Source organism: Anabrus simplex, chromosome 1 (genome assembly GCF_040414725.1).
Source record: "Anabrus simplex isolate iqAnaSimp1 chromosome 1, ASM4041472v1, whole genome shotgun sequence".
NCBI classification, from domain to species: Eukaryota; Metazoa; Arthropoda; class Insecta; order Orthoptera; family Tettigoniidae; genus Anabrus; species Anabrus simplex.
Genome location: NC_090265.1, coordinates 547751321 through 547767385, shown reverse-complemented (window position 1 = coordinate 547767385; position 16065 = coordinate 547751321). Strand labels below are relative to the sequence as shown.

Below are 16065 nucleotides of genomic sequence, written 5' to 3'. Positions count from 1 at the left end.
GGAGAATCCTCATGAGTGACTTTTTTTTCTTTTTTTCTTCGGGGGGGGGGGGCCCGAAGCCCGCTCCCCCCGCGTGACCAACGACTCAATCTACATGGCCTCCGACATGCTATTATTTCTAAGAAGAAGAAAGAGATAGCAGGGAAGAGTGGGAAGTGATACAAGGAGTATCTGCCGGTTTCCGAGTCAGACTCGCTACCACGGCAAAGTTTGTGTTGGTTGGATAGTGTTAAGGTATGGTTTTGAAGGGTCAGGGAAAAACCACATAGGCAGAAAGAAGAAAGAGCCTACATGTAACACCTGACATCTTGTGATAGCACATGCAAGGATGTGGGCTGGAAAAAGACCAGAGGTTGTGTTAGTTAGGAACAGGTAACATGCACAAAACATAAACCAATTCCTCGCCATTCCATCGCCTGGGGATCAGTCCGTCTGGGCACTGCTGGGACTAGCGCGGTCCTTGCCGGCTGCGGAGCCATGCGTCAAGTACCACTAGGGCCTGTCGCACGACTCCACCTCCTTGGGGTACCTCGTACCCAGTCTCCGATCCCGGAGAATGAGGCCAAGCCCGCCGAGGCGGGGGCCTCCTGGAATGGGGTGGGTCATGGCGCCGGGCCTCCCTCCTCTCTGCCCGCGCCATGGCCCTGTACACTGGGCAACTGCGGTGGGAGGCCGGGTGGCCCCCCGCGCAATTGGCGCACACCGGCGCCTCCTTAAGTGTTGCGCAGGCCGTGTAGTGGTGATCACCACCACAGCGGTTGCACTTCACTTGGAGTCTACAGCTAACTTGACGGTGGCCCCACCTCAGACAGCGGAAACACTGCAAGAGCTGCTGAGGGGGACGTTTGACTCTCACCTGACTGCCGCTACCCGCTGAGGTCCTCTTCTGATTGGCTCCTCGGTTGACTGCTGTCCTGGGAGCAGTCCTGGGTTGCGGCTTGGCGGTCCTCTCCTGGTGAGCCAGCGACGCCTTCTGCTTCCTGGTGGGGCGTCGTCTTCTTCTTCTTCCCGGGGGTTGCTTCTCGGCGGGGGAAGAGGCCTCGTCCTGGTGGCCCTCCTCCCGGCCTGGTGACCCCAGGGTAGCTGGTGGTTCCGCTGCGTCGCCGTCTTCTTCCTTCTCCTGGCTGGCGGCGGCGGCGTCGGTCGCTGCTAACGCTTGACTGCGTTCCCTGTCCTGTGGGGCGCACATCGAGGTCTGCAGCTCGACAGACGTGCTGTCAGGCTGGGCCTGGACAGCAACCTCAGAACGCCAGGGGGCGTCCTCCTCCACAGAAGTCGCACAGTCGCGACGCCAGAGGGCGTTATGCCCCACCTCCGTGGTGGCGTCGCTGGTCGCCGGCTGGGTGGCCAGGACTAGGTCGGTATTAACCGCCCTATTCCTTAGCCTCCTCGGCGTCTCCCTGGTCTCCGTCGCGGTCCTGACTGCGCCGGTGTTCATCCCTGGCACTCCGTCCCTCCCTGGTAGACGGATGACCTGGAACAGAGAAGAAAGCTCCCTCTCTGTGTCGCGCATCCGCTCCTGGTCGTGATGCCTGATGATGAGGCCTCCTGGTAGGAAGCTCTCGACGGCCATGGTTGTCGAGATGATCCTGCCTCCTCGGCGAGGGCGCCGCATTCTGTCCAGGACGAGGCCCCGTTCAGAAGTTACAGGGCGCCCCGGCCTGTAGTACACGAGCAGCGCTTCGTGCGCCGGGTCGGTGTAGCCTTCGGAGAAGAAGAAGCCGTTAGGGGGGTCACACCCGTCCCTGTAAGGCTCCGTCTCCACCTCGACCTCCGGGTCCTCCTGTGGCAGCTCCGGCTCGGGTGCCGGGGTCTCCGGCACAGGTTCCAGCGTCTGCGGCTCCGTGTTGCTCTCCGGTGTCGGTGTCATGCCGGTGAAGAGATCTCGGAGCAAGTGCCCGATCACCACCGCCCGTTCCTGGGTCGTCATCGTATCCGCCTGGTTGTCCATCCTGGTCCTCCTGTAACAAACTCTGAAAGAGAAAGAGCGAGCACTGAGAAGTGCTCAGCTCAGACAATGCTCTTTCGAAGATGTACTAACAAGTACAGCTGCCTGACTAGTATTGGGAAAGTACAGAGCGCCTGGCAAGGAGAGAGAGAGCGAGCGGGAGGAACACGTCCTTCCACTACGGCTGTCGAACTCGTCCTTGAGGCTCATGAGTGACAGACAGGAAGCTCCTTATATACTGCACACGACGTAACAGACACGCGCACTGAAGACTGCGCGTCGAGTCTCGAATGGTCCACGCTTGCGTGCGTGCGGCTGGCTGGCGCTGAGCGAAGAGAGCGGAGGACATACAACAACCTTGTAACAAGAAAACAGTTTAGAGACTTTGAGATACGAGCTACTGTTTGTAGCACACCAGGTGACATGAAACAAAATGTTTTAAACCATTCACTTCACTTGTGTTAGGATTTCATCGTAAGCATATAGTATCCTGAGACGACTTCATTCACTATATACTGTACCTATTGCATTATTTTCTTGAATTATAAATTTCTATTGATCTACACCTTGGAAACAGGCCATAGATAATTAGCACTTTTCCACAACTCAACCTCAGTGTTCCAACAACACTCCTTACTAACCAGCAATGTTAAATGTCTATCAGCTTTACAACCAAAAATTAATCTTCATCCAATAATTATACAATAAATAATATGAATGTCTATCTCCTTTTAGAAACACTTGAACAATGAAACTTCTACTCCCAGCGTGAACAATTGTGAAACAAGAACCAAATCTTGAACAGCGAATTTGGGTTACGAATGTCTCTCTGCTTCCAACACTTCCATAATGAATGACACCTCTGCCTCCTACAGGAACAATATGAATGTCAAACCAACTCTCCCACAACAATTATGAATGCCTATCTCTCAAATGCAATCTTGAATTATCACTCGCTATTAAACCGTATCTTGAACACAGGCCACAGATATCTTAGAAAGTGTGATTCCCACAAGCAATATTATACATTTTCAGAGGGTGAAGTAAGGCCCAAATAATATATACAAATACCCAGCTACATGCACGCACCATTGGATGGAAGAAAGTCATCTTACTATAGTTCAACCCTTAGAGAGCCAAGGAGTGTGATCATGCTCCTCCCAACTCGCTAAAATTGCCAGGAGCGCAATTGCGCTCTTCTTTATTCAGCCTTGCATTCTATATAAATAAAGTTGTAGGGGATTCGCTGTCTGTAATTTCGTCTGTTTTGCCAATTTTTGTGATATTTATCCGTTTTAGGTCAACTCAAGACCGAATCGGTGGTTTTTATTTTTCGTGTCTGTTTGTCTGTTTGTTCCATCTTCACGGCGAAACGGCTGGATAGATCTCAACCAAACTTCATATTTAGATTATACTCATTCCGAGGAAAGTTTCGATATGCATATCATATTAAAATCTTTGAATAGGAAACCAGAACGGTTTTCCTCCATTTTCTCTTATACTATTGATTTTCTATAAACTACGTGGACCGTTTGTGAAACGCATCTTCATTATAAACAACTTTCGTTATGCTCATAATTTACCTTACTCTTCAAATGACGGAGAAATTTACTATTTTCTGCGGGTATTATACTCTGCATTGAGTGACCGACAGACCGACAACGAACCTACAGGTTACCATGGCAACGTCTCTGACTGCATGCCAGCAGGGAAGTAACGTATTGCCATTTTCCTCATTATGCCTTTAAATTCGTGGTTGTTCCTTGGGTAGAAGGAAAGAGGGGCGTCAATCGGCCACTCTGCGGGAAATTGGCGGAATATCGTTGGAGGTTATAACCGTCCTCGAATAGCTCAATTAATAACACCATTACTCACCTTCTTATCTGTTTACCGAAGAATCCCTGCGCCTAAATTTCTCCTCTGTTACCGCTTTCTTATATCCATAACTCACACCAGCATAATTTATTGAGGGGCATTTGATTTTCTAATACATTCACTTGGTATTCACATATTTGTCGTCATTCGGCTATCATCATTTATAATCCATTTTCTATTAATGTCAGCTTTCTTAGATGTATTATTTTGCTTCCTTAATTACTCCATATGTATGCGAGTGCTAATCCCGAAAGCTTAAGACTCCTTTCTTTGAGGAAATATTCTAAGCTATGCAAATGTATAACTTTTGGCCCCCGGAAAATATCGACATATGGATGCAATTTTAACGACGGTGCAGACCTTCTTTTGGAATAATTGGTGGCTAAACCGTAAGTCGTATCACAAAAGATCGCGTCTAAATTAGGAGACCGGCCGAGTTGGCCGTGCGCGTAGAGGCGCGCGGCTGTGAGCTTGCATCCGGGAGATAGTAGGTTCGAATCCCACTATCAGCAGCCCTGAAAATGGTTTTCCGTTGTTTCCCATTTTCACACCAGGAAAATGCTGGGGCTGTACCTTAATTAAGGCCACGGCCGCTTCCTTCCAACTCATAGGCCTTTCCTATCCCATCGTCGCCATAAGACCTATCTGTGTCGGTGCGACGTAAAGGCCCTAGCAAAAAAAAAAAATTAGGAGAGATCTACAACTTTGGGCCTATGTATCTCTATCCCTTATTCGTTAAATAATACTGCATTTTTTGAGTTCAAGTTAATGTTGTACTTTTTACACGTGTAACTTATGTTATCATTTGGCACATTTATAGGAAGGATGCAATCATGACATTGGGCAGGCACATTGACATGACAAGTGGCCGTATGTTTGCAAAATTTTATGAATCCAGGGTCACATGAGTATCAAAAAATAAAGTAGTATGTGAAAACGGTACCAAATTTCACCTCATTCAATGAATTACTGAATCTAACCCATAAATATAGGAGATACGGGAAAACGTCACAGAACCAACCATGTAGAACACTGAACGAGTCGTCTGATGGTGAAGTCCGTTTGTAGGTGCATTTTAATATAGTCTTACTCACTGCCTTTACAGTAATTTACGGAGAAATCCGTGTACAATGTAGAATACCGTAGCGAAGTACGGGTACATTTGCTAGTTCGATCATAAAGTGGAAGGCATTCAGTTCTGATCACTCTAGCTGTTTGGGCCCATTGGATTTTGTAGGTAAACAGGCGTGGCATGAAGAGGGGTAAACTAAATTCTGAGGAATTTGTTTTGGTAAACAGCGGAGCCCTAATTATTTTTGGTAAAATTATTTTATTTTATCATTAATGAGAATTTTTTATTTAATATAAAAGTTACAAACAACGCCTAAGCGAGGAGCAAGAGGTAGAATTTGAGTTACAAATGCCACATGACCTTTTTCGTATACCTCATCAAGGATACAGGGTAGAGGAGAGGATGAAAGGCAGTATGACTTACAGTAATTTTAACTAATTTATTGTGGTACAACATATTACAGTTGTTGAGGTGGCTCTTTGTCTTCCTTGTCCGAACGGTTCCACTTCTGCTCCTGTACAGAGCCAAATATCAGATAGAAGATGAAGGTTGCAGTGGGGATAGCCATAGCCAGGTAGAAAACAATGCGCCACTGAGTGAGGGTCTGTTGGCCGTTAATAAGAGCTCCCACCACGACCGGTGCAATGATGCCTGGCATGTTGATGACGGTGTGCACCACACCAGAGATGGAACCAGCATAGTTGACAGCTAAATCCATGTGGTTCAAGTAGCTGCCCCCGTAGAGACAGCTGTTGAATACCATGGTGAGGACAAACATGGCAACGATCAGTGTCGCGTTACAACCGGCCAACGTGATCGTCAGCATAGTCGCAACAGTGCCTGCAGCCACTACAACAAAAAGAACAATCAAGTAAAAATAAACGGTGTTATGCAGAAAGTAGTTCATTTATAAAATTAGAGGGGTCCAGGAAATCAGGTAGGGTTATTTCTTTGCTAGTGGTTTAACAACACACTAACATTTTCAGTGATGCGCAATGGGGCCAAAAAAGCCTATTCTTTGCAATAAAAGAGTATGAGAAGAAGAATATTTTTTACAAAAGTGACAATCATCGACTGATACTTGCATCCAAGCACTCATTTCTCTCCTGAAATTCTTTTATTATCTGCATGCTCTATGCAGATGTCTTTGATGGCTTAGCAAACCAAACCTGGCATGAAACATGCGGCCGCATTGATTGCAATTAATGGAAGGTAGAAGACGTGGCTGTACCTGGCATAGTTTATGTCTCTGATGTTTCCTTTCTTCCTGTCTTCGACGTTCACTTTCAAATAGTGCAACGGCAGATGAAGTGGTTATGTACCAAAGGCACACCAAGTACAGGGCATCTCTTATAAACTAAGATCGAACGCACAATGTTTGTTCTCTGCGCTACGGCAGCTGCCTCAGCCGAACTTATGTCGCGTGCGCCTGCCCTGCGTTTAAACATGTTTACAATCTTATATGAAACTAGCAAGATACCCGTGCTTCGCTACGGTATTATACTGAAATTTGTAATTGAATGCTTATTGTTTATTGCTTATGCTGCGACGCCCGAGTGCGCGAATTACGCTTCACCCTGTATAATCCGCCGAAATTCGCGATCTGACTCCTTTTCTGCAAGAATCCGCCAAAATTCGCGATCTGTCTCATTTTCTAATAGGTTACGGCAAGTTTCCTCCCATTTTTCAATCTTTATTTCCAGCAATCGATTTCGTACTTCCCGGGCTAGGTCCAGGTATTCCACCCAGTTAGTTGGGTCCCTAAATCTTTGCCATCTTCTCCTATAAGCATTTTTAATATGGATCAAATCCTTCAGGGGATCTGTCGTGGCGTCGTCTTGAGTGCCTTGGCGGTAGCCTACTGAACCCGCGGCCGGACTGCATTCTTAGTCATTAGCCGTCCAGGACCCGTTTCCAGCGTGGGCGGCACATGTGACGACGGTCCAGATTATTGTTGTTGTTATTATTATTATTATTATTATTATTATTATTATTATTATTATTATTATTATTATTATTATTATTATTATTATTATTATTAATGTTCTGGACCCCACAGCAATATGCAAGACCGCTACTTGGCGGTAAATTACATCTGCTGCCATTGTCATTGTTGACAATGTGACCAGCACCATTGTCGCGCGTAGGCAAGTGTGCGGGATTTCTGGCGATACGAATGACATACTTCCGTGCATTATTGACCTTATTATAGAGGTGAACAATTGGACGGCCAATCTCATTCCTATCGTTTATTTCAAATGTGTTTAAAGTTTTATTTATATGCCAGGAGAATCTACTGTAATCTAAGAACGTTCTCCGAAGGAAAAGATGGCTGTTGAAAAAGAACCCAGGAAAGATTAAAAATGATCGGTTTATGATCAGAATAAGTACATCGAAAGTCTACAGCCTGTTTCCTATCATTCGACAGGATCAGGGATGGAATGAATAAAGCCCAATCTAGCGGCGACAATAGGAATTGTGCCGCCTGCCGAAGCTCCCCTCTGGATCAATGATCGATGAGTGACAAATGAAATGAAATATTGGGCAGTGTTGCTGGAATGAATGATGACAGGGAAAGCCGGAGTATCCGGAGAAAAACCTGTCCCTCCTCCATTTTGTCCAGCACGAATGTCACATGGAGTGACCGGGAATTGAAACACGGAACCCAGCTGTGAGAGCCCGGCGCGCTGCCGACTGAGCAACGGAGGCTCCTTATAAGTACATTATGAACAGTAACATCAATTGGTCTCACCTCCTTTTACACCCCACCGCCGTTAAGTTTATTTACCCCCACCCCCCAAAAAATTAAAAGAAGGCGTGTTTCTTTATGTTTAAAGGAGATTCCAAATACCAAATTTCACGTTTATTACCTTCAGTTTTGAGATATAAGTATCCCCTTAAAAATAATTCACTTTTTTTAACTTCCTTTCACACTCCCTCCCCCCCCCCCCGCCTCACAAAGTGATATTAAGGCCAAAAATACTTGTTCCTTTAATAGTATAGGATTTCTAAATACCAATTATCACCACTCTAACCTCTTCAGTTTTTGTTTTATGTGTCCTCATGAAAGGATTTCAACTCCTTTTCACTCCCGCCCCCCCCCCCAAGCTTGTTTCCCCCCCAAAACGCGCTTTTCTTTGTTTGTAAAGGAGATCAAATTACCAATTTTCACGCCTGTAACAACTTTAGTTTTTATTAGATGTATGTATTCTCATACAATTAAGTCAATTTTTTCAATCCTTTAAACCCCCAAACCCCCTTCATTGGATTTTCCGAGAATACGTGTTTGTTTACTTTTAAAGCAGGTTCCAAACATAAAATTTCACGAGTGTAACAACTTCATTTTTGAGATATCAGTAACCTAATTAAAATAATTCGACACCATTTTCAGTCACTTTTACCCCTCCCCCACTATCCAAGTGGTATTTCCGAAAACTAAAAATACACGTTTCTTTATTTTAATAGAATAAAAAATTACCATTTTTCACTTCTGTAACATGTTAATTTTTTTGAGATATACTGTAGAAATTCTCATTCTAAAATTTCACCCCTTTTTAGTTCCCCTTAAGTGGAAAGACAAATCACCTATGTTTCTTTACACTTACAGGAGATTCCAAATACCCACTTTTTACGTCTGTAACATTTTACGCTTCTCAGATATTCTGTAGATATAGTCTTTCAAAAAATTCACCACAATTTGACACTCCTGTTTAACCGCCATTAATTGAATATTCCAAAAGCAAAAATATACGTGTTTCTTTATTTTTAAAGGAGATCCCATTTACAAATTTTCAGTTCTGTAATATCTCCAGTTTCTGAGATATATGTATCCTCATTAAAGGCATTCAACCCATTATTCACCCTTTTACACCCCTCCTATTGGGATTTAGAGAAAACAAAGACATACGTGTTCCTTTATTGTTAAGGGAGATTCTAAACACCAATTTTTACATCTGTAAACGTTTAAAGTTTTAAGATGTAGACACATCCATTTTAAAAATTCATCCCCCGTTTTCACCCCCCATTATTTCGATTCTCCAAAAACGAAAAAATACCTGTTTCTTTATTTTTAAAGTAGATCCCAAATACCAATTTTCAGGTCTGTAATATCTTCAGGTTCTGAAATATAAGTAGCCTCATTAAAGGCATTCAACCTCTTTTTCACCCTTTTTCGCCCTTCCTATTAGGATTTTCCGAAAACAAAAAAATACGTGTTTCTTTATTTTTAAAGGAGATTCTAAATACCAAATTTTACATCTATAAACTTTAAAAGTTTTGAGAAATAGATACACTCATTTTAAAAATTTCATCCCCCCTTTTCACCCCCCATTATTTGGATTTTCCCAAAACGAAAAAATACCTGTTTCTTTATTTTTAAAGTAGATCCCAAATACCAATTTTCAGGTCTGTGATATCTTCAGGTTCTGAAATATAACATTAGAGGCATTCAACCTGTTTTTCACCCTTTTCCACACTTCGTATTAGGATTTTCCGAAAACAAAAGTACGTGTTTCTTTATTTTTAAAAGACATTCTAAATACCAATTTTTACATCTATAAACTTTAAAAGTTTTGATGTATAGATACACTCATATTAAAAAATCACCCCCCTTTTACCCCCCAATTAATTGGATTTTCTAAAAACAAAAAAATACGCGTTTCTTTATTTTTAAAGGAGATCCCAAACACCAATTTTCAGGTCTGTAATATCTTCAGTTTCTAAGATATAAGTATTCTCTTTAAAGGCATTCAACCCCTTTTTCACCCCTTTTCACCCCTCCTGTTGGGATTTTCCGAAAACAAAAAAATACGTGTTCCTTTATTTTTAATGAAGATTCTAAATACCTATTTTTACATCTCTAAACTTAAAAACTTTTGAGATATAGATGCACTCATTTTAAAAATTCACCCCCCTTTTCACCCTCGCATTAATTGGATTTTCCAAAAACAAAAAAATACGTGTTTCTTTATTTTTTGAAAGCGATCAAAAGTACCAATTTTGAGGTCTGTAATATCTTCAGTTTCTGAGATATAAGTACCGGTATCCTGATTAAAGGCATTCAACCCCTTTTTCACCCTTTTTAACCCCTCCTATTGGGATTGTCTCAAAACAAAAAATACGTGTTTCCTTATTTTTAAAGGAGATTTTAAATACAAATTTTCACATCTGTAAACTTTTAAAGTTTTGAGATATAGACACACTAATTTTAAAATTTCACCCCCTTTTTCACCCCCTTAGCGACGGAATATCCAAAAATCCTCTCTTAGCGAGCACCTACATCTTAATATGAATATATCTCCAAAATTTCATTTCTTTATGTCCAGTAGTTTTGGCTCGGCGATGATGAATCAGTCAGTCAGTCAGTCAGTCAGGACAAGCTACTTTATATATATAGATCTTACCATTTAAAATACCTGGAAGTGTTATCCTTCCTGGGTTGTACAGGCATCGTATCTGGTAACCACATTCTGGCTGATGTGAGTGAGTTCTTACTCTGTAATGTTCCTGATCTCATTCGTAATGTTTTCTTTCAGTTCCTCCAATGTGTGAGGATTTCTTTGATACACTTTCTCTTTCAGTTTGCCCCACAAGTAAAAATCACACACTGTTAGATCTGGAGAACGAGGGGGGAAAAAGACCAGCACTGATCACTATCTGCAAACACTTCCGAGATTGTAAGAAGGGAATCTTCTGCTGTAAGAGCAGGGGATGAAAATTAAACCACCCACGTGATTTTTCTTCGTCCGTTAACTGATGGAAGAATGGCGTCAAATTGTCATCATGGCACCTTTTCTGCATTTACTGTCGTCTCGAAAAAAGTAGGCCCAATTATTCATCTTGCACTAACACACCAGCACATCAAACATCAATCTTCCTATCACAATGAGGGACTTCATAAACACCATTAGGATTTTCTGCATACCAATAGCGAGAGTTATGACTGTTCACACGACCATTAAGATGGAATCAGTACTTTTACATACGAAACTACGATGTTGCAATGATAACTGTCTCACCATGTTAACCGCTGAGATTCAGACTGGCGACTGATTCTTGCCAGGTCAAACACGTGCAGGCTGCTTGCAAGGCCAAGAACTTTGCGCGTACCTTCCATACTGCAGCTTACACATCGCAGAGTAAAAACGCTGCTCTGGCGGTCTTAGTTTATATGAGAGACCCTGTATATGGATTAATGTCTGTGCTCCTCAAGGTCTTCTTGAGTTGATCCTTAATAGTGCTTCACAGGGGTGCCACAAGGTCTCTTACCTGCACTATACTAGTAATAACGAAAGCTGGTGTTTGGCATTTCTTAGAGGGAGGTCGAGGTTTACTGCCTGCCGGGGCGGGATAAAGGGAGTGGCGGTATGGTTGTCATGGAAACGAGGTTGGGGCGACTGCGGTTGCCATGGAGATAAAACTTCTGGGCAGCTCGTCTTGCTGGGAGTTGCCAAACCTCTCACTTCACTTGTGAGTTAGATATTGTCGCAAGCAGTTCAGTGTGAGTGACATTCTATTTCTGTTTTGTGGCCGGTAGTAAGTTTCTATTTGTATTTTAAATACTACACTGACTGACAGAGCAAATGCAACACCAAGAAGGAGTGGTTCGAAAGGGATGAAAGTTGGGGAAAAAACAGAGACGGCACGGACGAATAATTGATGTATATTTCAAACCGATATGCAGGTTACACAATGCGCACGGCATCGACTCAGTAGGATGTAGGACCACCGCGAGCGGCGATGCACGCAGAAACACGTCGAGGTACAGAGTCAATAAGAGTGCGGATGGTGTCCTGAGGGATGGTTCTCCATTCTCTGTCAACCATTTGCCACAGTTGGTCGTCCGTACGAGGCTGGGGCAGAGTTTGCAAACGGCGTCCAATGAGATCCCACACGTGTTCGATTGGTGAGAGATCCGGAGAGTACGCTGGCCACGGAAGCTTCTGTACACCTCGTAGAGCCTGTTGGGAGATGCGAGCAGTGTGTGGGCGGGCATTATCCTGCTGAAACAGAGCATTGGGCAGCCCCTGAAGGTACGGGAGTGCCACCGGCCGCAGCACATGCTGCACGTAGCGGTGGGCATTTAACGTGCCTTGAATACGCACTAGAGGTGACGTGGAATCATACGCAATAGCGCCCCAAACCATGATGCCGCGTTGTCTAGCGGTAGGGCGCTCCACAGTTACTGCCGGATTTGACCTTTCTCCACGCCGACGCCACACTCGTCTGCGGTGACTATCACTGACAGAACAGAAGCGTGACTCATCGGAGAACACGACGTTCCGCCATTCCCTCATCCAAGTCGCTGTAGCCCGGCACCATGCCAGGCGTGCACGTCTATGCTGTGGAGTCAATGGTAGTCTTCTGAGCGGACGCCGAGAGTGCAGGCCTCCTTCAACCAATCGACGGGAAATTGTTCTGATCGATATTGGAACAGCTAGGGTATCTTGCACATGCTGAAAAATGGCGGTTGACGTGGCGTCGGGGCTGCCACCGCTTGGCGGCGGATGCGCCGATCCTCGCGTGCTGACGTCACTCGGGCTGCGCCTGGACCCCTCGCACGTGCCACATGTCCCTGTGCCAACCATCTTCGCCACAGGCGCTGCACCGTGGACACATCCCTATGCGTATCGGCTGCGATTTGACGAAGCGACCAACCTGCCCTTCTCAGCCCGATCACCATACCCCTCGTAAAGTCGTCTGTCTGCTGGAAATGCCTCCGTTGACGGCGGCCTGGCATTCTTAGCTATACACGTGTCCTGTGGCACACGACAACACGTTCTACAATGACTGTCGGCTGAGAAATCACGGTACGAAGTGGGCCATTCGCCAACGCCGTGTCCCATTTATAGTTCGCTACGTGCGCAGCACAGCGGCGCATTTCACATCATGAGCATACCCCAGTGACGTCAGTCTACCCTGCAATTGGCATAAAGTTCTGACCACTCCTTCTTGGTGTTGCATTTGCTCTGTCAGTCAGTGTATTTACATACGTACGAGCGTACAATCATTGTATTTTAATTTATATTTCGAGTACGATGAAACGCGCCTGGTACTCTACCGCTGGATGGTGTGGAAAAGAGTACACATGATTTATGACTCCCCGTCCTGCCCGCGCACCCTTTTCCCCTTGAACTCCCTTTTTCTTATTTGTATTACGTCCTGTACTTATGCCAATAAGGTGTACAGAGACGAAGTATAGGACAAAGGGCATGTTGAAGGATTTGTCACGCTATAGGTACCACCCCTGTCAAAGAATAATAATGTTACTGATTTTACGTTCTGTAGCACTTTCAAATACCACCGGACTGAGCCAGGATCGAACCTGCTAAGTTGGGATCAGAAGGCCAGCGCTCTACTGTCTGAACTTACCAGGCTGGTCCCTGTTAAAAATAACGCAACATGAGACCAAGTCAGTCACAGTCACAGTAAAATTTGTCCCATTTGCGATCACTCCCATTACAGTGGAAAACAAGAATGTGAAGAAAGACCAGTTCATGTCACAGCGGTCAGACTGAAGGAGGGAACAAGTGCGCAGGAAGCGAGGGGTAAGAGAATGTAGAAAGGAATGCTGGAATGTGGCAACATCGTGAAATGGCACGTGCAATGCTCCTCCCTCCAATCTTACCTATCAAACGCCAACTTTAGTTAAGTTCACTATACTTGGTTTGTTGAGGAAGTCTGCCATCCCATATACACTGGACATGCCCAGTTCATCTGAATTGGTGACCAATGAGGGTAGCCTCTATATTGTTCACCTTTCCCTTTCTCAAAAACTGTTGTGTTCGATATGTAGTCATCCCATTTGATGTTCATAATGGAACTGAGCTTCTGTTAGTGGAAGCGTTCTATAGTTCAGTCATTATGAGTTTCGACTTGACGTTTGAGCGCTGCCTTTTGGCGGAGAGTAAGTGAATTAATGAACAGCCAATCGCAGGCAGCCGATCGCTCCGATAGAGCGCGTTAGACTCCAATCCCGGTTTCCAGTGTTGTCGGTCTGTTGTTTACTGTAACCACGTGCTATCAGTTGTGTGTTCTATTGTGCTCAATTCTTTTGGCGGTCTTTGTGTGTCTTTGTGCTAGGTTGTTCGTTTATATTTCGTAGTGTAGAGTTTATACATTTATTGTTTAGAACCACGTGCTATCAGCTGTGTGCTGTGTTGTGCTCAATTCTTTTCGCGGTCTTTGTGTGTCTTTGTGCTAGGCTGTTCGTGTATATTTCGTAGTGTAGAGTTTATAAATTTATTGTTTAGTAGTTTTTAATAGTATAGCGCGTAATATTGTGGCGAATAGTGTGTAACAAGGTACAATAGTGATCTATTTTATATAGTAGCTTAGTTAGAATTTCGTTTGGTAGTTATATAGTAGGTTAATTTTAGGCCCGTGTGTGAATTTAATATTTTGTCATATCGACGCCTACGTCTAAGGATGAAGCTCCCAAGAGAAGAAAGCCTTCGGACGCTGTACTCTACTAAAGAGCCAGGCCCGGAAATTCTTTTGCAATATTTGGGAGTATTTCTAGAAGGAGAAGCATAACGGCGCGCCTTTCTTGCCTGGTGCGAAAGCAGTTCAGAGAACAGCTGATGCGACCAAACTTAACAGGAGCACAGTTATAAGCATAGGGAAGGAGAAGTACTTTGCCGAGGACCAGACAGTGGGGCCGTCCACACTTGAAACTCCAGGGAAGAAGAGGAATAAGCCTAAATCAGTAACGGAATTAGACTCTTTTCAACAAGATGCGATTCGCAGGCATATTTACGCCTATTACCGCAGGAAAGAATATCCTACTCTTGAAAAATTGCGTCGTTCTCTTGAAAACAGTGGACTTTTCAGTGGGAGCAAATCTTTTCTTCAACGTAGTTAAAAATCTGGGTTTTAGGTACCGTACAAGAAGTTTAACGGGCGAAGAGTGCTGATGGAGAGAAGCGATATCGTTACGTAGCGGTGCAGATTTCTGAGGGAGATTATTGACGAAAATTTTGATTCTATTGTATGGTTGGACGAAACTTGGGTTAATGTTTCTCGTTCCCAGAGCAAAGGCTGGACAGATAATTCAGTAGAAGGCACTATGCCAGTACCTGTTTGGAAGGGGGGCAGAGTCTTTGTGATACACGCCGGTATTTCTCAAGGTTTTGTGCCAAATTGCTTGTATATGTTCCGATCTAAGAAAACCTGAGATTACAACGAGGAAATGAATAGTGGCACATTCCAGAAATGGTTTGAGGAAAGCCTGCTGAGCAACTTGCTTGAAAAGACCATTAAATCATGGACAATGTCCCTCCACTCCGTCATTCTTGTCAAAGCAGCAACAATGGCGGCTAGAAAGAATGTGGTTGAAGGAGCACAATAGTTTGGTTCGCGATGACATGAGGAAGGGGGATCTCATGCATCTTGTGAAACAAAACAAGCCCCAGTGCCCAGTTTATGTGCTGGATGAAATAGCCAGCATCCATGGGCATAAAGTAATGCGCCTTCCACCATACCATTATCATTTTAATGCTGTAGAACTGATTTTGGCCCAAGTGAAGGATTATGTAGCTGAGAATAACCGATTCTTCATAGTTTCGGAATTTGAAAGAATTATTTTCGAAGCCGTAGGCCGTATAAGTGCGGAGGACTGGAGCAACGTTGTGAAACACACGAAATCCGGGGTGCGCTTCGTCTCGTATTCGGTTGAATACTCACACGATGGACTTCACTTGTAAACTGAAATGCTGAAGTGTACTCACAACAAAGTACTGAGTGCTCACTGCCGAATGCTGGAATACCGAGTGTTGAACTGATGACTGCAGAATACCGACTGTTCTTCTGGTTCGATGCACTTATGTTATATGCCTACGGTCCAACTACGTGATTCTCACCCACCTTCCGGTGATATTACGGAGCGTCACAATTTTACCCAATGGCTTCACTAAGTTATGAATCAGTGTCCGTGGTGGCTTATTTTTACTGTATCACGGTACGGAGCAGAAAGTCTGAGTACGATCGTACCGTTTTGCCTAATTCACTTGGCGTCGGTTGAATTAAACTAACGTCGGCCATGTGCTGAGTGGCTCGAAAGTTGTTACTTCCGGATGCAGCCACGCTATACACACGTGATCTATTGCGCATAATGCTTATTGTTTCACTCAAGTTATGCTTAATTCCACTAGGCCCACTAAAAATTATCTTA

General features: G+C 44.3%; 1 protein-coding gene across 4 annotated transcripts in view; it reads right to left on the bottom strand.

Annotated features, from left to right (window-relative positions):
- Positions 1-5320: 5320 nt before the first annotated feature.
- Positions 5321-16065, bottom strand: part of LOC136869295 (sialin) — a 144985-nt gene continuing 134240 nt past the window's right edge. For all 4 annotated transcript variants that reach the window (XM_067144837.2, XM_067144839.2, XM_067144840.2 and 1 more), the window contains one exon: positions 5321-5744. In XM_067144837.2, the coding sequence (XP_067000938.2) occupies positions 5353-5744 (392 nt within the window). In that variant the 3' untranslated portion in view covers positions 5321-5352. The remainder of the gene's footprint in view (positions 5745-16065) is intronic.